The sequence below is a fragment of the Oncorhynchus tshawytscha genome, linkage group LG33 (genome assembly GCF_018296145.1).
Source record: "Oncorhynchus tshawytscha isolate Ot180627B linkage group LG33, Otsh_v2.0, whole genome shotgun sequence".
Lineage (NCBI taxonomy): Eukaryota > Metazoa > Chordata > Actinopteri > Salmoniformes > Salmonidae > Oncorhynchus > Oncorhynchus tshawytscha.
The window spans coordinates 8,753,421-8,775,134 of NC_056461.1; the positions used below are offsets into that span (position 1 = coordinate 8,753,421).

Genomic DNA, 21,714 nt, shown 5'->3' on the forward strand with positions numbered 1-21,714 from the left:
GAATGCTGATTGTCTGACAGCTGTGGTATATCAGATCGTATACCACTGGTATGACTCATCATATACCCTAAATTAACCCACTACACAATGTCTCTGTCTAAAAGTTTACCTTATCTTACCTTATGGTTAAGCTGTTAATTATCTATGCATAGTCAATTTACCCCACCTACATGCAGTGATGGGAAAAGTACTCAACTGTCATACTTGAGTAAAAGTGAAGATACCTTAATAGAAAATGACTCAAGTGAAAGTCACCCAGTAAAATACTACTTGAGTAAAAGTCTAAAAGTATTTGGTTTTAAATATACTTGAGTATGAAAGTAAATGGAATTTCTAAAATGTACTTCAAAATAAAAAGTAAAAGTAAATACAATTTCTACTTCCTTATATTAAGCATTTTTTTCCTTCTTTTTTTCTTTATTTACTGATAGCCAGGGGCACACTCCAACACTCATCATTTACAAACGGAGCCTGTGTGTTCAGTGAGTCGGCCAGATCAGAGTCAGTAGGATGACCAGGGATGTTCTCTTGATAAGTGTGGGAATTGGACCATTTTCCTGTCAAAACGAGTACTTTTGGGTGTCAGGGAAAATGTATGGAGTAGAAAGTACATTATTTTCTTTAGGAATATAGTGAAGTTAAAGTTGCCAAAAATATAAATAGTAAAGTACAGATAGTACTTTACACCACTGCCTACATGTACATATTACCTCGACTACCCTGTACCCCCGCATATTGACTTGGTACCGGTACCCCCTGTATATAGCCTCGTTATTTTTATTGTTCAACTTCTTTTTTTTAAACTTTAGTTTATTTAGTGAATATTTTCTGAACCGCATTGTTGGTTAAGGACTTGTAAGTAAGCATTTTACGGTAAGCGCTACAGTACACAAGTGTAAAGGGATAAAGAATATGTACATAAAGATATATGAATGGGTGATGATACAGAACGGCATAGGCAAGATGCAGTAGATGGTATCGAGTACAGTATATACATATGAGATGAGTAATGTAGGGTATGTAAACATTATATTAAGTGGCATTTTTTACATCAATTCCCATTATTAAAGTGGCTGGAGTTGAGTCAGTATGTTGGCAGCAGCCACTCAATGTTATTGGTGCCTGTTTAATAACAGTCTGATGGCCTTGAGATAGAAGCTGTTTTCAGTCTCTCGGTTCCTGCTTTGATGCACTTGTACTGACCTCGCCTTCTGGATGATAGCGGGGTGAACAGGCAGTGACTCAGGTGGTTGTTGTCCTTGATGAGCTTTATGTCCTTCCTGTGACATCGGGTGGTGTAGGTGTCCTGGAGGGCAGGTAGTTTGCCCCCGGTGATGCGTTATGCAGACCTCACTACCCTCTGGAGAGCCTTACGGTTGTGGGCGGAGCAGTTGCCGTACCAGGCGGTGATACAGCCCGACAGGATGCTCTCGATTGTGCATCTGTAAAAGTTTGTGAGTGCTTTTGGTGACAAGCCGAATTTCGTCAGCCTCCTGAGGTTAAAGAGGCGCTGCTGCTCCTTCTTCACAACTCTGTCTGTGTGGGTGGACCATTCCAGTTTGTCCGTGATGTGTACGCCGAGGAACTTAAAACTTACTACCCTCTCCACTACTGTCCCGTCGATGTGGATAGGGGGGTGCCCCCTCTGCTGTTTCCACGATCATCTCCTTTGTTTTCTTGACATTGAGTGTGAGGTTTTTTTCCTGACATCACACTCCGAGGGCCCTCACCTCCTCCCTGTAGGTCATCTCGTCATTGTTGGTAATCAAGCCTACCACTGTAGTGCCGTCCGCAAACTTGATGATTGAGTTGGAGGCGTGCATGGCCACGTAGTCGTGGGTGAACAGGGAGTACAGGAGAGGGCCCAGAACGCACCCTTGTGGAGCCACAGTGTTGAGGATCAGCGGGGTGGAGATGTTGTTACCTACTCTCACCACCTGGGGGCGGCCCGTCAGGAAGTCCAGTACCCAGTTGCACAGGGCGAGGTCAAGACCCAGGGTCTCGAGCTTAATGATGAGTTTGGAGGGTACTATGGTGTTAAATGTTAAATGTGTTACCTGCCCTCCAGGACACCTACACCACCCGATGCTACAGGAAGGCCATAAAGATCATCAAGGACATCAACCACCCGAGCCACTGCCTGTTCACCCCGCTGCCATCCAGAAGGCGAGGTCAGTACAGGTGCATCAAAGCTGGGACCGAGAGACTGAAAAACAGCTTCTATCTCAAGGCCATCAGACTGTTAAACAGCCACCACTAACATTGAGTGGCTACTGCCAACACACTGTCAATGACACTGACTCTACTCCAGCCACTTTAATCATGGGAATTGATGGGAAATGATGTAAATATATCACTAGCCACTTTAAACAATGCTACCTTATATAATGTTACTTACCTTACATTGTTCATCTCATATGCATACGTTGATACTGTACTCTATATCATCGACTGCATCCTTATGTAATACATGTATCACTAGCCACTTTAACTATGCCACTTGGTTTACATACTTATCTCATATGTATATACTGTACTCGATATCATCTACTGTATCTTGCCTATGCTGCTCTGTACCATCACTCATTCATATATCCTTATGTACATATTCTTTATCCCCTTACACTGTGTATGACAGTAGTTTTTTTTGGAATTGTTAGTTAGATTACTTGCTCGTTATTACTGCATTGTCGGAACTAGAAGCACAAGCATTTCGCTACACTCGCATTAACATCTGCTAACCATGTGTATGTGACAAATAAAATTTGATTTGATTTGATTTGATTTGAAATGCTGAGCTGTAATCGATGAACAGCATTCTCACGTAGATATTCCTCTTGTCCAGATGGGTTAGGGCAGTGTGCAGTGTGGTTGCGATTGTGTCGTCTGTGGACCTATTGGGGCGGTAAGCAAATTGGAGTGGGTCTAGGGTGTCAGGTAGGGTGGGGGTGATAGGACCATATCTTGTCTCTCAAAGCACTTCATGATGACGGAAGTGAGTGCTACTGGGCGGTAGTCATTTAGCTCAGTTACCTTAGCTTTCTTGGGAACAGGAACAACGGTGGCCCTCTTGAAGCATGAGGGGACAGCAGACTGGGATAAGGATGGATTGAATATGTCCGTAAACACACCAGCCAGCGGTACTCCAAGAATCTTGTAAATCTACGTTACACATGGCACGACGGGCAGTCATGGTATAGCTGTGTGGTGAGTGTGCACTCGTGCCTGTGTGTGTGTGTACTGAATCTGTCCGATTCTGTCTATATGACTGGTGTTATTCTTGCACCAGCGATGGCACCAGCGATGACATCAGTGAGTGATCATTGCGTAACCCTCTGTGAGTGAGAAGTGTAGCGGGCCTCTCTGACCTGCCGCCTGGAACACCGCTAACCACAACTCTACTTCTACTGCTGGAGCACTTACCGGGGTCAGGCACCACTTCTAGAGTAGACTGGGCTGGTATAGTGGGTAGGGGGCCCTTTGGGGTGGTGGGTATAGGGCCCCAAGCCCCCCTGTTTCTCCCAGCTGTGTGTTGTGATTGAGGTGGTAAATAAGGGTTATTGTTGGGCTGAGTGGAAGGTATAAATGGGCCGTTCTGGCTCAGACCGAGTTTTATTTACCTTACTTATATGGGAAGATCCCTAGAAGTCTCTTTGTCTCTCCCAGCTGTGCAATGTGATGGAGATGGTGGATTAGGGTTATAGCAGGGGTATTGGGTAGGTAGGTATTGGTTGTGTCCCTCCCTCTAACAGCTGTGTTCTATGACTGATGGGGAAATAGACATGGGTTCCTGTGTTGCTTTGGTTGCCGTGACAATGAGTCAGTTTATTAGTGTGTTGCCAGGAAGGGCATAGAAAATGGGGAAGGGGCAAAGTGGTTATGTTTTCACTAATGAGATTGAGATAAACTGTGTATGTGTGTATGTGTGTGTGTGTGTGTGTGTGTGTGTGTGTGTGTGTGTGTGTGTGTGTGTGTGTGTGTGTGTGTGTGTGTGTGTGTGTGTGTGTGTGTGTGTGTGTGTGTGTGTGTGTGTTAACACACTTTACCAGTTCATTATCTTTCTTCCAGTCTGTTTATTTCTTGGCTAGCCCCATACCAAGCTGTGTGTGTGTGTGGCTGTGTGTGGCTGTGTGTGTGTGTGTGGGGCTGTGTGTGTGTGTGGGGCTGTGTGTTGTTAACTATGTGTGACTCCGGTGTATCAGAACCCAGGTGTCACATTCTGCGCGCTCGTGTGTGTGTGTGTGTGTCTCCTCCCGCACGCGTGTGTGTGGCTGTGGGTTGTTAACTGTGTGTGACTCCAGTTTATAACGACCCAGGTGTCACATTATGGCTACAGACACCATGGATTGACCTCCCATTTACCCAATGTCTCACCCACTCCCGTTGTTAGCTTTTACTTGTATGTTGCCTGCCTGCTTGCCTGCCTGCCTGCCGAATGTGATGAATGAGGCTATTCAGTTTAACACAGTGTTTTTACAGACTGCCAGCCTGAGTGACCAGAGACTCATGTTACTGTTAAACACTGAATAGAACTCTTATTAGACTATGAGTAATAATTCTAAAGCCGGAATATGACCTCCCCTGTACTTGGCTAAATGGACTAATAAGCAAGCAGCCGTTTTGATGCTGGTGATGCTGATGGATTTCTTCTTCTCCTACTTCTCCTACCCCCCCTCCCCATCCATGTGTCTATTTCCTCCTCTCCTCCTCCCTCCACTTGTCTACTTCTTCTCCTACCCCCCTCCCCATCCATGTGTCTATGTCCCCCACTCCTCCTCCCTCCACTTGTCTACTTCTTCTCCTACCCCCCCTCCCCATCCATGTGTCTATTTCCCTCTCTCCTCCTCCCTCCACTTGTCTACTTTGGGCACGTTTCCCTATCCTCTCATCAGTCAAACGTGCTGATCTGTGGAAGGAAGGGGACACCTGAGAGGAGGGGAGGGAGGAGCACACAAACTCCTTCCTTCCTGAACAGACCAGATGTTGGTGGCTGCAGACCCAAACTCTGCTGGTGTTCACTGTGTGTTTAAGAAGCTGATAATCATGTAGCGAGCAATGTAGTAGGTGTTTTTTTAAAAACATTTTACATAGTAGAGTCAAGTATTCTGTTGTGGACGTCTGGAACTCATTTTAGTTTACGACCCAATCTTACAATTGGACTCCGTATTGACTCTGTGACTCAGTAGCTCGAAGGTTACATTTATATACTGTGCGTTCAGAAAGTATTCATACCCCTTGACTTATTCCACATTTTGTTGTATAACAGCCTAAATTGAAAATGGATTAAATATATATTTTCACATAATGACAAAGTGAAAACTTGATTTTAGAAATGTATTGAAAAGGAAATATAGAAATACCTCATTTACGTAAGTATTCACACTTTGAGGCGTCTCTATCAGCTTTGCGCATCTGGATTTTGTGATTTTTCTCCCATTGTTCCTTGCAGATTTTCTCAAGCTCTGTTACTTTAGATGGGGAGCGGCGGTGAACAGCAATCTTCAAGTCTTTCCACAGATTTTCAATGGGATTCAAGTCTGGACTTTCACATTATTGTTCCGAAGCCATTCCAGTGTTGCTTTGGGCTGTTTACTTTCTAAAGGCATTGTATTTTGACTCGTGTGTGTGTGTGTGTGTTCTCTCCTCAGGGACTTCGCGTAGCCGCAGCCCATTGGACGACAGTCTGAATGACATCCCAGACGTGGCACCCTCCCGTAAACGCCGCTTCCGCCACCTGCAACCTCCTGACACCGTTGCTAAGAGACCGACCTCGGAGCCAGCGCAGAAACCGAGGTACGGACACAACACACATACACACACACATATAGTGGCAAGGGTGTCTGAGAAACACATAGGGCTATGACATGACGATGAGTTTCCCAACATGGTCTCCTGGGTAGATCTGTGTGGTAGATCTGTTCTGAACCCTGAGTGCTGGTTTCTGTCTGCCAAACACACCCCCACTGGGCTTTGGTATTTCTCATCTCTGAAATGGGAATGTCACTTTGTTCTGCCCCCCCCTTTCACTCTCTCTTCCTCCCCACCCCTCTCTCCCTACTTTTCTCTCTCTCTCTCTCTCTCTCTCTCTCTCTCTCTCTCTCTCTCTCTCTCTCTCTCTCTCTCAGCATCTGAGACTTTTTCATAGATATGTAAAAGGCACTTGCTTTTCCACTGATATTCTGTCTCTGTCTGTGTTCATGAATGGGAAAATAACTTCATGTTACAGCTTTACACACCTAGCAGCAGGCGAGCTCTCAAACAAGACTGGATCACAACATGGGGAACTACCGTAGCTTTGAAAACCAAACTGTTTTAGCCAAATTCCATATGTGATTGTGTGATTTACATGGTAGCTGTCGTAAACTGGGTCCACTCTTGCCACCTCACAATGGTGCACTTGCGCGTATGTACGACTGCATGTATAAACCTTCTCACACATGACAGGCAGGAAAAACATTTAATCACCAGGCCAACAACGGCCAGAGAGGGTTGGAAGACCTGGGCTTTTAAATTCCCTTAAATAATCCCTATAAATAAAATACTCACCCTATAATACAGACTGTGGCTTAGCGTAGTTAAACATTGTGTATAATGCAACATTAGATGAATCCACAATGCTACGGGTTGTCTTTCGCTATTAACTCATCACTGTTGGTCAGCGGGAAGAAGGAGAAGAGATGACATGAGTGGAGTTGAGAGTAGGAGATGGGGACAAAAAGAGGATCACGAGGTTAGTTCGTAAGGATCTATTCATCATTCTGTCACCACACACTTAACTGTGTGACATCGTTCCCAGTGTCATGGATCTGCTTGTGGCTGCCATACGGTGACAGACGATGAAGACATAATGCCACCACCTCCTAGTCCTGAAGAGAGGAGAAGAAAAAGAGGAAACAAGAGGAGAGGAGATTAAAAGGAAAAGTGTATTTGTTGACCTATAGGCTCTCCATGTTCTAGTTGCGGCTGCTAGGACGTCCCTGAACCTACCCCATCAGCTGGCCTCACATTTTCCACCCCTGCAGTGTGCTAGTGGACAACCCTTACCACGGCTGGCCACCCTCCGGCCCTATCACATCTACACTGCAGCTCACTTTATTAGTGTTAAAATGCCACTGCTCTCCTGCAGGCTCAAACTGTTGGCTGACTGACTGGAGTTAAGTCACTCATGGACCCACCAGAGAGAGTTGGAAGAGAGCTTTTAAAAGCACAAGAAGTACCTTAGGAGAAAAAAACGATGAATAAAAAGACCATTCAATCTACAGACAGTAGCTTGGCATAGTTAAACAAACATGGTGTATGATGCAACGATCGATGAATACACAATGCTACTGGTTGTCTGTCGGCTATTAACACATCACTGTTGGTTTCAAGAGGGGAGGAAGGAAATGAGTGGAGGAGAGAGAGGAAAGCAGGAGACAGGAGAGCAGGAGAAGGGGACAAGGATCTCCTACTCATCATTCTGTCACCACACACTTAACTGTGTGACATTGCTTCCTGGTGTCATGGATCTGCTTGTGGCTGCCATGCAGTGACAGATGATAAAGACATAATAATACTACCTCCTAGTCCCCAAAGAGAGGAAAGGAGTGGAGGAGAGGAAAAGAGAGGAAACTGGTCGTTCCACCTCGAGGAGGAAGGGTCGTTCCACCTCAAAAAGCAGAAGAGGATTTCGACATCCACCATCTCCGACTGTTCTGAAATCATTTCTGTTAGAAACAGATACGATTAGCATTCCGGCAACATTATTTTGTTGAAATATACACTACCGTTCAAAAGTTTGCCGTCACTTAGAAATGTCCTTGTTTTTTAAAGAAAAGCACAAAATAGCATCAAATTGATCCGAAATACAGTGTAGACATTGTTAATGTTGTAAATGACTATTGTAGCTGGAAACGGCAGATTTTTAAAAATGGAATATCTACATAGGCGTGCAGAGGCCCATTATCAGCAACCATCACTCCTGTGTTCCAATGGTACGTTGTGTTAGCTAATCCTAGTTTATCATTTTAAAAGGCTAATTGATCATTAGAAAACCCTTTTGCAATTATGTTAGCACAGCTGAAAACTGTTGTACTAATTAAAGAAGCAATAAAACTGGCCTTCTTTAGACTAGTTGAGTAACTTCCGGCGCCGACAGAGATGCCGCTTCGCGTTCCTAGGAAACTATACAGTATTCTTTTTTTGTCACGTGTTATTTCTTACATTGTTACCCCAGGTAATCTTAGGTTTTATTACATACAGTCGAGAGGAACTATTGGGTATAAGAGCAACGTCAACTCACCAACATTACGACAAAGAATAGGATTTTCCCGATGTGGATCCTCTGTTTTGCCTACCACCCAGGACAATGGATCGGATCCCAGCTGGGGAACCAAAACAACGACGCCGGGCAGGCGAAGCGGTCTTCTGGTCAGGCTCCGGAGACGGGCACATTGCGCGCCGCTCCCGAGTATACTACTCACCAATGTCCAGTCTCTTGACAACAAGGTAGATGAAATCCGAGCAAGGGTAGCATTCCAGAGAGACATAAGAGACTGTAATGTTCTTTGCTTCACGGAAACATGGCTCACTCGAGACACGCTATCGGAGTCGGTACAGCCAGCTGGTTTCTTCACGCATCGCGCCGACAGAAACAAGTATCTTTCTGGTAAGAAGAAGGGTGGGGGGGGTATGCCTCATGATTAATGAGATGTGGTGTGATCATAACAACATACAGGAACTCAAGTCCTTCTGTTCACCTGACTTAGAATTCCTCACAATCAAATGCCGACCACATTATCTACCAAGAGAATTCTCTTCGATTATAATCACAGCCGCATATATTCCCCCCCAAGCAGACACATCGATGGCCCTGAACAAACTTAATTTGACTCTATGTAAACTGGGAACCACATATCCCGAGGCTGCATTAATTGTAGCTGGGGATTTTAACAAGACTAATCTGAAAACAAGACTTCTATCAGCATATCGATTGTGCTACCATGGCTGGTAAAACTCTTGATCATTGTTATTCTAACTTCCGCAACGCATATAAGGCCCTCCTCCGCCCTCCTTTCGGGAAAGCTGACCACGACTCCATTTTGTTGCTCCCTGCCTAAAGACAGAAACTAAAACAGGAAGCTCCCGCGCTCAGGTCTGTTCAACACTGGTCCGACCAATCTGATTATATGCTTCAAGATTGCTTCGATCACGTGGACTGGGATATGTTCCGCATTGCGTCAAACAACAACATTGACGAATACGCTGATTCGGTGAACGAGTTTATTAGCAAGTGTATCGGTGATGTTGTACCCACAGCATTTATTAAAACATGAAAACTGAAAGCGCGAACCACAGCTTTTAATCAGGGCAAGGAGACCGGAAACATGACCGAATACAAACAGTGTAGCTATTCCCTCCGCAAGGCAATCAAACAAGCTAAGCGTCAGTATAGAGACAAAGTACAGTCGCAATTCAACGGCTCAGACACAAGAGCTTTCTGGCAGGGTCTACAGTCAATCAAGGATTACAAAAAGAAAACCAGCCCTGGATCAGGATCTCTTGCTCCCAGACAGATTAAACAACTTCTTTGCTCGCTTTGAGGACAATATAGTGCAACTGACACGGCCCGCTACCAAAACCTGAAGACTCTCCTTCACTGCAGCCGACGTCAGTAAAACATTTAAACGTGTTAACCCTCGCAAGGCTGCAGGCCCAGACGGAATCCCCAGCCGCATACTCAGAGCATGCGCAGACCAGCTGGCTGGTGTGTTTATGGACATATTCAATCAATCCCTATACCAGTCTGCTGTTCCCACATGCTTCAAGAGGGCCACCATTGTTCCTGTTCCCAAGAAAGCTAAGGTAACTGAGCTAAACGACTACCGCCCAGTAGCACTCACTTCCGTCATCATGAAGTGCTTTGAGAGACTAGTCAAGGACCATATCACATCCACCCTACCTGACACCCTAGACCCACTCCAATTTGCTTACCGCCACAACAGGTCCACAGACGACGCAATCGCAACCACACTGCACACTGCCATAACCCATCTGGACAAGAAGAATACCTATGTGAGAATGCTGTTCATCGACTACAGCTCAGCATTTAACAACATAGTACCCTCCAAACTCGTCATCAAGCTCGAGACCCTGGGTCTCGACCTCGCCCTGTGCAACTACGACGACTTCCTGACGGGCCGCCCAAAGGTGGTGAGGGTAAGTAACAGAATCTCCACCCCGCTGATCCTCAACAGTGGGACCCCAAAAGGGTGCGTTCTGAGCCCTCTCCTGTACTCCCTGTTCACCCACGACTACGTGGCCATGCACGCCTCCAACTCAATCATCAAGTTTGCAGACGACACTACAGTGGTAGGCTTGATTACCAACAACGACGAGACGGCCTACAGGGAGGAGGTGATGACCCTCGGAGTGTGATGTCAGGAAAAAAACCTCACACTCAATGTCAAGAAAACAAAGGAGATGATCGTGGAAACAGCAGAGGGGGCACCCCCCTATCCACATCGACGGGACAGTAGTGGAGAGGGTAGTAAGTTTTAAGTTCCTCGGCGTACACATCACGGACAAACTGAATTAGTCCACCCACACAGACAGCATTGTGAAGAAGGCGCAGCAGCACCTCTTCAACCTCAGGTGGCTGAAGAAATGTTTCTTGTCAACAAAAGCACTCACAAACATTTACAGATGCACAATCGAGAGCATCCTGTCGGGCTGTATCACCGCCTGGTACGGCAACTGCTCCGCCCACAACCGTAAGGCTCTCCAGAGGGTAGTGAGGTCTGCACAACGCATCACCGGGGGCAAACTACCTGCCCTTCAGGACACTTACACCACCCGATGTCACAGGAAGGCCATAAAGATCATCAAGGACAACAACCACCTGAGTCACTGCCTGTTCACCCCGCTATCATCCAGAAGGCGAGGTCAGTACAGGTGCATCAAAGCTGGGACCGAGAGACTGAAAAACAGCTTCTATCTCAAGGCCATCAGACTGTTAAACAGCCACCACTAACATTGAGTGGCTGCTGCCAACATACTGACTCAACTCCAGCCACTTTAATAATGTAAAAATGGATGTAAAAAATGTATCACTAGCCACTTTAAACAATGCCACTTAATATAATGTTTACATACCCTACATTACTCATCTCATATGTATATACTGTACTCTATACCATCTACTGCATCTTGCCATCTTTATGTAATACATGTATCACTAGCCACTTTAAACAATGCCACTTAATATAATGTTTACATACCCTACATTACTCATCTCATATGTATATGCTATACTCGATACCATCTACTGCATCTTGCCTATGCCGTTCTGTATCATCACTCATTCATATATTTGTATGTACATATTCTTTCATTCCTTTACACTGTGTGTATAAGGTAGTTGTTGTGGAATTGTTAGGTTAGATTACTCGTTGGTTAATACTGTATTGTCAGAACTAGAATCGCAATCATTTTGCTACACTCGCATTAACATCTGCTAACCATGTGTATGTGACAAATAAAATGTTATTTGATTTGGTATCTGGAGCATCAGCATTTGTGGGTTCAATTACAGTCTCAAAATTGCCAGAAACAAAGAACTTTCTTCTGGAACTTGTCGGTCTATTCTTGTTCTGAGAAATGAAGGCTATTCCATGCGAGAAATTGCCAAGAAACTGAAGATCTCGTACAACGCTGTGTACTACTCCCTTCACAGAACAGCACAAACTGTCTCTAACCAGAATAGAAAGAGTGGGAGGCCCCGGAGCCCAACTGAGCAAGAGGACAAGTACATTAGTGTCTAGTTTGAGAAATGGATGCCTCACAAATCCTCAATGGGCAGCTTCATTTTATAGTACCCGCAATAAACACCAATCTCAACGTCAACGGCGAAGAGGTGACTCCGGGATGCTTAATTTATAGGGTTAGGGTTATAGTACCTGATGTTCGTTTTGTACCATACTTTTTTCTAACAGTAACCAGGGTTTCCGTCCAAACTTTTTATGTGAGTATAGTTTTTTTTCTATAATTTCACTCTTTTGTCCATGACAATAATCTCATCATGTAGGCTATATGTGTGCTCTAAGCAACACTGCCAATACTAGAGTTTGTACACGCTATATATTTTTGTGAGAACCATCAGTTTTTTTAATGCGATGGAACACCATTTAACTTGGATTTTTTAATTCGTTACGTTTAACCGCCAAAAGGTGTTTTATGTACACTGTCATCACTCACAGCCTTTTAACTGTAACAAGTCAATGTGATGGAAACGCATCTCTGGTGGGAAAATTCACTTTCTTCTATGCAGATTTGAGAAGATTCACATGAAAATCTGTAGCCAATTGGATGAAAACCTAGCTATTGAGTTAGACATGAGGAATCCAAAGAAATTGTCAAAGTTTGCATTTGAAACTGTGGCCAGCTAAACAAAACCAAGCATGGGTTGCTGTCATACCTGGTCCATAGCCTGTTTACAGGGTAAGAAAAACAGTATTTACTTTTGTAATTTGGGCGAACTATCCCATTAACAATGATCACCAAATAGCAGGAACAGCCCCATCTAGTGGTCAACCTGGTAATATCAGGATGCAGGATGGGATATAAACCCAACAGCTTAAATTACAAATGTCCGTGAACAGGGGGAAAAACACATGGGTGTCATGGTTTGCTGAAATGTTATGGAACGACCCGGAGAGGACAAGAGAAGGGAGTAGAGGAGAAAGAGAGGAGATTCAACAGAACGAAAAAGTATATTTGTTGGCCCATAGTCTCTCCACATTGTAGCTGCCCACTCGGCCGTTCCTGAACTTACCCAACCAGCTGACCTCACACTTTCCACTCCTGCAGTGTGCTTGAGGACAACCTGTGGAAAACACCACAGCTGGCCACCCTCCGGCCCTATCACGTCTACACTGCAGCTCACTTTATTAGTGTTAAAATACCACTGCTCTCCTGCAGGCTCTCTGGCTTTATGGTACTGCTAATTGTGTTTTAGACTGAAATGCACACACATGCTGGCACACACACACACACAATAGGTAGCTTCAGGCGGCACACATGCATACACATACACACACACACACACACAACAGGTAGCTTCAGGCGGCACACATGCATACACACACACACACACACATCAAATCAGTGTATTGATCACGTGCGCTCGGTAAAGTGAAATGCTTACTTGCAAACTCTTCTCTACTATGCAGTACAATGTCAATATCAATCGAGAATCACACCAGGTAGCTTCAGGCGGTCCAGCTGGTCATGGGAAGATTAGTACTGTACTATACGTCAACTGAAGGAGAACTAACTCTTGGCACAATAAGACCCGAAGCCATGTTTTAACTGCAGCTCTTTGTTCTGAAAGCGGTTGTTTATTTCTCAGCGTTCTTGTTGGTTGCTGATATACAAGCACAGTGTGGTCTAAATATCAGATCACATGTCCGTTGATTTTTATAAAGTATTGTGGGGGCATTGGATATTTAAGAGAAGATTCTGGGTAAAGCTAAGGAGATCGGGCACAGACTGACAGTCCAGTAGGGGCTTTGATTCGAGAAAGTCTTACACTGGGCAAAAATTTAAACGCAATATGAGCAAAAATAAAAGATCTCAGAAATGTTCCATCTGCACAAAAAGTGTATTTCTCTCACATGTTTTGCGCAAATATGTTTACATCCCTGTTACTGAGCTTTTCTCCTTTGCCATGACAACCCATCCACCTGACAGGTGTTGCATATCAATAATCTAATTAAACAGCGTCAGCTTCTTCACCTGCGGGATGGTCTGAGACGAGTGTGGGTGAGCGGTTTGCTGAGGTCAACATTGTGGAAGTAGTGACCCATGGTGTCGGTGGCATTATGGTATGGGCAGGAATAAGCTACGGACAACGAAACACAATTGCATTTTATCGATGGCAATTTGAATGCACAGAGATACCGTGACGAGATCCCGAGGTCCATTGTTGTGCCATTCATCGACCGCCCATCACCTCATGTTTCAGCATGATAAGGCACGGCCCCATGTCGCAAGGATCTGTACACAATTCCTGGAAGCTGAAAATATACCAGTTCTTCCATGGCCTGTGTACTCACCAGACATGTCACCTATTGAACATGTTTGGGATGCTCTGGATCGACGTGTATGACAGTGTGTTCCAGTTCCCACCAATATCCAGCAACTTCGCACAAGAGGAGTGGGACAACATTCCACAGGCCACAGTCAACAGCTTGATCAACTCTATGTGAAGGAGATTTGTTGCGCTGCATGAGTCAAATGGTGTCCCCCAGATACTGACTGGTTTTCTGATCTACGCCCCAACCTTTTGTTAAGGTATCTGTGACCAACAGATGCATTTCTGTATTCCTGGTCATGTGAAATCCATAGATTAGGGACTAATGAATTCATTTCAATTGACTGATTTCCATATATGAACTGTAACTCAGTGCAGTCTTTTGAAATTGTTGCATGTTGTGTCATTTATTGGTGTAAATGGTGTCATACTCAGTGGGGCTTGAGTTGTAGAGAATGTGGATCTGTCCGTTTACTGTTCTGCTGTGCCTCGGCTGATTTTTCCCATGACAAACTAACCCTCTCTGGTCTAGATTATACTGCAGTTCCCAAAACACACACACACACACGTACACACGTACAAGCCCTGTAAACCATCAGCACCGATAATCACTACAAGACAAGGTATTGACACAGCGCTATGTGTTTGCTCGTGTGTGTGTGTGTGTGTGTGGCTGCATGGTGCTGATTTGCGTGGGTTTGTAAACAATACTTGGCACAAACTATTAAAGACTGACGCACACACACACTAACCTTCTCCATCTGAGGTTCAGAGACAGGAATCTGTGTTTACATCAGTCAGCTCTACCTTCTGTTTCATACAGAAGCATTAACCTTAGGGATGGGGGTAAGGTTACTGGTGTGTGTGTGTGTGTGTGTGTGTGTGTGTGTGTGTGTGTGTGTGTGTGTGTGTGTGTGTGTGTGTGTGTGTGTGTGTGTGTGTTTTTCATGGGTGTAACTATTTTCTCATATTGGTGATAATGATTGAAAACAAGTTGGATGGCTTTGCTCTCTGCATACACCACACACACACCGGTGGCCTGTCAGTCAGAGGCTAAAGGTCAGAGGTGAGCCTTTTGTTAATGAGATTATTTACCCGGAGCAATTGGGTGAGGCCAAATGGAGCTCCTCAAAGTGAATGCACCTGAGGAAAGAGAACTCACCTACTTGATTCTTTCTCTCTCCCTCAGTTTGACCTTTTCCGTCTGCATAGTGAAGCGCTGACTGCGCTGTAGCCATGGTTATATTTCGCTCCCTCCTGTACTTTCAGTAGGGAAGAAATCAAGACTGCTGATTTCATCTACACACACACACACACACACACACACACACACACAATTATGACAGTGCCAGGTCTGTCTGCATTGTTAGCCCTCATTAATATTGCGGCTGTGTTTAACGAGTGGACTGCTGGAGGGTAGAAGGACGTGAGTTAATCGTGTTAAAGGGATACCTCAGGATTTTGGCAATAAGGACCTTTATCTACTTATCCAGAGTCCGATGAACTCGTAGATATCATTTTTATGTCTGCGTGTGCACTTTTGAAGGAAGTTTCTAACTAGCGCCAGGGCAAATTGCTAACAAGCGTTAAGTCTATGCTTATCTATGCTTATCTGCTAGCAGATTCCCATAGACATCCAGCATGGTAGCAGATTCCCATAGACATCCAGCATGGTAGCAGATTCCCATAGACATCCAGCATGGTAGCAGATTCCCATAGACATCCAGCATGGTAGCAGATTCCCATAGACATCCAGCATGGTAGCAGATTCCCATAGACATCCAGCATGGTAGCAGATTCCCATAGACATCCAGCATGGTAGCAGATTCCCATAGACATCCAGCATGGTAGCAGATTCCCATAGACATCCAGCATGGTAGCAGATTCCCATAGACATCCAGCATGGTAGCAGATTCCCATAGACATCCAGCATGGTAGCAGATTCCATAGACATCCAGCATGGTAGCAGATTCCCATAGACATCCAGCATGGTAGCAGATTCCATAGACATCCAGCATGGTAGCAGATTCCCATAGACATCCAGCATGGTAGCAGATTCCCATAGACATCCAGCATGGTAGCAGATTCCCATAGACATCCAGCATGGTAGCAGATTCCCATAGACATCCAGCATGGTAGCAGATTCCCATAGACATCCAGCATGGTAGCAGATTCCCATAGACATCCAGCATGGTAGCAGATTCCCATAGACATCCAGCATGGTAGCAGATTCCCATAGACATCCAGCATGGTAGCAGATTCCCATAGACATCCAGCATGGTAGCAGATTCCCATAGACATCCAGCATGGTAGCAGATTCCCATAGACATCCAGCATGGTAGCAGATTCCCATAGACATCCAGCATGGTAGCAGATTCCCATAGACATCCAGCATGGTAGCAGATTCCCATAGACATCCAGCATGGTAGCAGATTCCCATAGACATCCAGCATGGTAGCAGATTCCCATAGACATCCAGCATGGTAGCAGATTCCCATAGACATCCAGCATGGTAGCAGATTCCCATAGACATCCAGCATGGTAGCAGATTCCCATAGACATCCAGCATGGTAGCAGATTCCCATAGACATCCAGCATGGTAGCAGATTCCCATAGACATCCAGCATGGTAGCAGATTCCCATAGACATCCAGCATGGTAGCAGATTCCCATAGACATCCAGCATGGTAGCAGATTCCCATAGACATCCAGCATGGTAGCAGATTCCCATAGACATCCAGCATGGTAGCAGATTCCCATAGACATCCAGCATGGTAGCAGATTCCCATAGACATCCAGCATGGTAGCAGATTCCCATAGACATCCAGCATGGTAGCAGATTCCCATAGACATCCAGCATGGTAGCAGATTCCCATAGACATCCAGCATGGTAGCAGATTCCCATAGACATCCAGCATGGTAGCAGATTCCCATAGACATCCAGCATGGTAGCAGATTCCCATATACATCCAGCATGGTAGCAGATTCCCATAGACATCCAGCATGGTAGCAGATTCCCATAGACATCCAGCATGGTAGCAGATTCCCATAGACATCCAGCATGGTAGCAGATTCCCATAGACATCCAGCATGGTAGCAGATTCCCATAGACATCCAGCATGGTAGCAGATTCCCATAGACTTCCAGCATGGTAGCAGATTCCCATAGACATCCAGCATGGTAGCAGATTCCCATAGACATCCAGCATGGTAGAAGATTCCCATAGACATCCAGCATGGTAGCAGATTCCCATAGACATCCAGCATGGTAGCAGATTCCCATAGACATCCAGCATGGTAGCAGATTCCCATAGACATCCAGCATGGTAGCAGATTCCCATAGACATCCAGCATGGTAGCAGATTCCCATAGACATCCAGCATGGTAGCAGATTCCCATAGACATCCAGCATGGTAGCAGATTCCCATAGACATCCAGCATGGTAGCAGATTCCCATAGACATCCAGCATGGTAGCAGATTCCCATAGACATCCAGCATGGTAGCAGATTCCCATAGACATCCAGCATGGTAGCAGATTCCCATAGACATCCAGCATGGTAGCAGATTCCCATAGACATCCAGGATGGTAGCAGATTCCCATAGACATCCAGCATGGTAGCAGATTCCCATAGACATCCAGCATGGTAGCAGATTCCCATAGACATCCAGCATGGTAGCAGATTCCCATAGACATCCAGCATGGTAGCAGATTCCCATAGACATCCAGCATGGTAGCAGATTCCCATAGACATCCAGCATGGTAGCAGATTCCCATAGACATCCAGCATGGTAGCAGATTCCCATAGACATCCAGCATGGTAGCAGATTCCCATAGACATCCAGCATGGTAGCAGATTCCAGCATGGTAGCAGACTTCCAGCATGGTAGCAGATTCCCATAGACTTCCAGCATGGTAGCAGATTCCCATAGACATCCAGCATGGTAGCAGATTCCCATAGACATCCAGCATGGTAGCAGATTCCCATAGACATCCAGCATGGTAGCAGATTCCCATAGACATCCAGCATGGTAGCAGATTCCCATAGACTTCCAGTCATTGCGCTAACGCTAGTTATCATTGGCTCGCAAAACTACCTCCCATCTTCATACTGGACACAGAGACATAAAAATGGTACGCACAAGTTCATCTGAATGTGGGGAAGTAGATAAATCCCGATGTGTCCCTTTAATGTGTTACAAGTGTCTGCTGTCAGTTCGGCATATGACCAATAGCTCTGTTAAAGCGGTGTGTATCAAACCTGTTTACTCGTTAGCAGTTACTGTAGTGTGTTACAGTGAAGTGACTCAGCTCAAAGACGCGCGAGCGCACACACACAGCACTGCAAAACCTGCTCCCAACTATTGACAAACTGTTTCCACAAAGGAGAGAGCTCGGGAGTGTGTAAATGGTTTACAGGTGTTTGAACATTCGGGGTAAGAATGGTAATGGGTGGTGTGCTGTGGTGTGGTGTGGTGTGGTGTGCTGTGGTGTGGTGTGGTGTTGGTGTGGTGTGCTGTGGTGTGCGCCTGCCTGCATGCACTCTATAATGGAATCAATATCTCCCTGTGTGTGTTGCCTCCAGGCAACTTGCAAAACTACTGATCATTTGCTAAAGTCAATGGAACTTTTGGTAGTAGCAGGCAATCTATGGTAACTATGGTAATTTATACTTAGAATGACGTATTAATATACCGTATAAATGTTTTATATCTGACCATGAGGTTCTAGTAGAAAGACCATGAGGTTCTAGTAGAAAGACCATGAGGTTCTAGTAGAAAGACCATGAGGTTCTAGTAGAAAGACCATGAGGTTCTAGTAGAAAGACCATGAGGTTCTAGTAGAAAGACCATGAGGTTCTAGTAGAAAGACCATGAGGTTCTAGTAGAAAGACCATGAGGTTCAAGAGGAAACGGCCAAGTGATTGATAAATGTATCTCGTCTTATATGATTATTTTATATATTTTATATGTGATATGGCCGGAGATAATTAGACAGCTGTGATCATCTGAAATTCTCCAAAAGGCCAAAAAATGACTTAAAAGTTACCAAAATGCTTAAAGTTTACTGGTAAACTTTTGAAAAAGTTACCAGTAATATACCCTCCCTCTGCAACCCTACTTCCAGGGTTGATATGAGGAGGGTTTGAAAATGAAAAAATTCTAAAAACCAGTTTTTGCTCTGTCATTATGGAGTATTGTGTGTAGATTGATGAGGGGAAAAACCGATTCTATCCATTTTAGAGTAAGGTTGTAATGTAACAATGTGGGGAAATGTCAATGGGTCTGAATACTTCCCGAATGCACTGTATGTCTATGGTTGGTTGCGGCTGTCAATTTGCCTTTAGCAAATTTCTAAATACGCACGAAAAACATAGTTTGGAAAGCAAATGCTGTCATTACTAAATGTGTATTGTTATAGACATTAAAAATAATGATACACACAAAAACATTTGACTAAATATTCGATTAATCGGTCTCCTAAAAGCAATCTTTGCAAGAGGGAGGGTATCTGATTTCATTGGTCCTCAATAAATGGAGTTAGCTACCCCTGGAGAAGGTAAGTTCTGAAACATTTGTTGCCAAATACTTCATGGTACCAGTTATCCCGAGTTGAACTCAGACTTGACCAAAGTTACCTCGCTAACTCTTCAAACCTGATTCCTAGTATAGGGCTCTTCTCTCCTCTGTCTGTCTGTATGGTGTGTGTGTGCTTGTGTGTGCACTTATGTGTCGAAAAGTGCAGACAGCCCTAGGTTTGAATGTCAGGAGTATGCATTCAATGTGGTTTTTCATACAGGTAGACAGCCATTGGTTAGAAAATAAAACCTTGCACACACCCCGACGCAATACATTTAATAATCAGTACAGTCAGCAACAGTCATTGCTTTCCTGCTTGGATTAGACTGACATTTTTGTTTGTTTTATTGTCCAGGAGGGACCCCCTGCCATCATCCAGAGCAGCAGCCAATAAGGACCAGGCTCCCCAGCATTCTAGTGATGTCATTCCTGATGCTGAGGACCTGTTTGAGGACATCTGAGTTCTGACCACTCACTCCTCAATCAAATTCTTTCCCTCCCTCACTCCTTTCATCTCTCTCTCCCTCCATCACTTTCGTCTGTCACTCTATCAGCCGGTCCCAACTCTCTTAGAACCCCTTCCCCTAATTAACCCCTTCGATGTTTGGAGATCTGAAACATCTGGATAGGTGTAAACAGTGCGGTGATGGAGCTTCCATCCTATTCCTTCCACCTTACAGATCCAAATGTAAAAGTGTATTATTAATATCATGAATTTGGCATCCTATTTATGGTGATAATGGTAACTCATTTTAAAATGACAAAGATCCAATCAACTATGGATAGTATACCTAGTTTCACTCTGCATACATAAATCTAATGTGAGTCGGAATGTACTTTCACATACACTGTAAAATAAATAAATATATATATATATATTCAGCGTACAATTGTAAGGTAACCATCCAGGCCCGGCTCGAGGAGGACATGACCGAGGGAACATTTTAAATTCATGGGGGGGGCTCTTCGACCCTCCGAACAAGTTACCTTAGTCTGAAGCTATTGATGTGCACACCGGTGGCAAACTTGTCCGCAGTATGTATAGGTGCGTTGATAAACCGCAATGTGATGCTGAATTGGAAAAGATTTTCCAGGAGGGCACCGAGGATGCCAGCTCCAAGGAAACGATGGAGACAACTCTGCGAGAGTAGTGAGAGTTGAAAGCACAAAGCATTTTTTTAAATATTTTTTTTGCAAACAGACAGAAAATGTGTTTTGAAAAATGTTTTGCCAAGCTCACAATCCTATTGCAGCTGGTTGCCTTACAATTGTACAATTTAATCAACATATATTGTTTTAATTATTTATTTTAGTATACAGCTATTTTCAGAGGAGTTACTTTCAACGATTCAATGGTAGTCTACGCAGATGAGTATGAAAGTTGATCGATGTCTAACTGTGTTGACATGATAGCTCAGCATATACAAGCTTGTTACCAAAGCTAAGTAGGATACATGGAGGTAGGCAACTAGATGATAGACTCCTTCTCACTGAAGTGCATTACCCCTCATATACCTGTAGGAGTCGCTGTTCAGGCAGGAATTGTTGGAGTGGCTTCACATTTTATGTCAATATACACTATATATACAAAAGGATGTGGACACCCCTTCAAATTCGTGGATTTGGCTATTTCAGCCACACCTGTTGCTGACTGGTTTATAAAATGAGCACACAGCCATGTAATCTCCATAGACAAACATTGGCAGTAGAATTGCCTTACTGAAGAGCTCAATCATTGGGTGCCACCTTTCCAACAAGCCAGTTCGTCAAGTTTTGGCCCTGCTAGAGCTGCCCCGGTCAACTGTAGGTGCTGTTATTGTGAAGTGGAAACGTCTAGGAGCAACATCGGTTCAGCTGAGAACTGGTAGGCCACACAAGCTCGCAGAACAGGACAGGCAAGTGCTGAACCGCATAGCGGGTAAAAATCGTCTGGGTTTCCATGGCCGAGCAGCAACACACAAGCCTAAGATCACCATGCGCAATGCCAAGTGTATGCTGGAATGGTGTAAAGCTCACTGCCATTGGACTGGAGCAGTGGAAACACTCCTCGAGTCCAATTGGCCTAAT

The 21,714-nt window shown here is 44.6% G+C and overlaps 1 protein-coding gene across 1 annotated transcript in view; it reads left to right on the plus strand.

The window, feature by feature from the left end:
- The window catches only part of xrcc4 (X-ray repair complementing defective repair in Chinese hamster cells 4), a 31,085-nt gene extending 9,751 nt beyond the window's left edge, over positions 1-21,334 (plus strand). The window contains exons 7-8 of the mRNA XM_042311262.1: positions 5,649-5,793; positions 20,003-21,334. Of these exons, the coding sequence (XP_042167196.1) occupies positions 5,649-5,793; positions 20,003-20,108 (251 nt within the window). The 3' untranslated portion in view covers positions 20,109-21,334. The remainder of the gene's footprint in view (positions 1-5,648; positions 5,794-20,002) is intronic.
- The last annotated feature ends 380 nt before the right edge of the window (positions 21,335-21,714 follow it).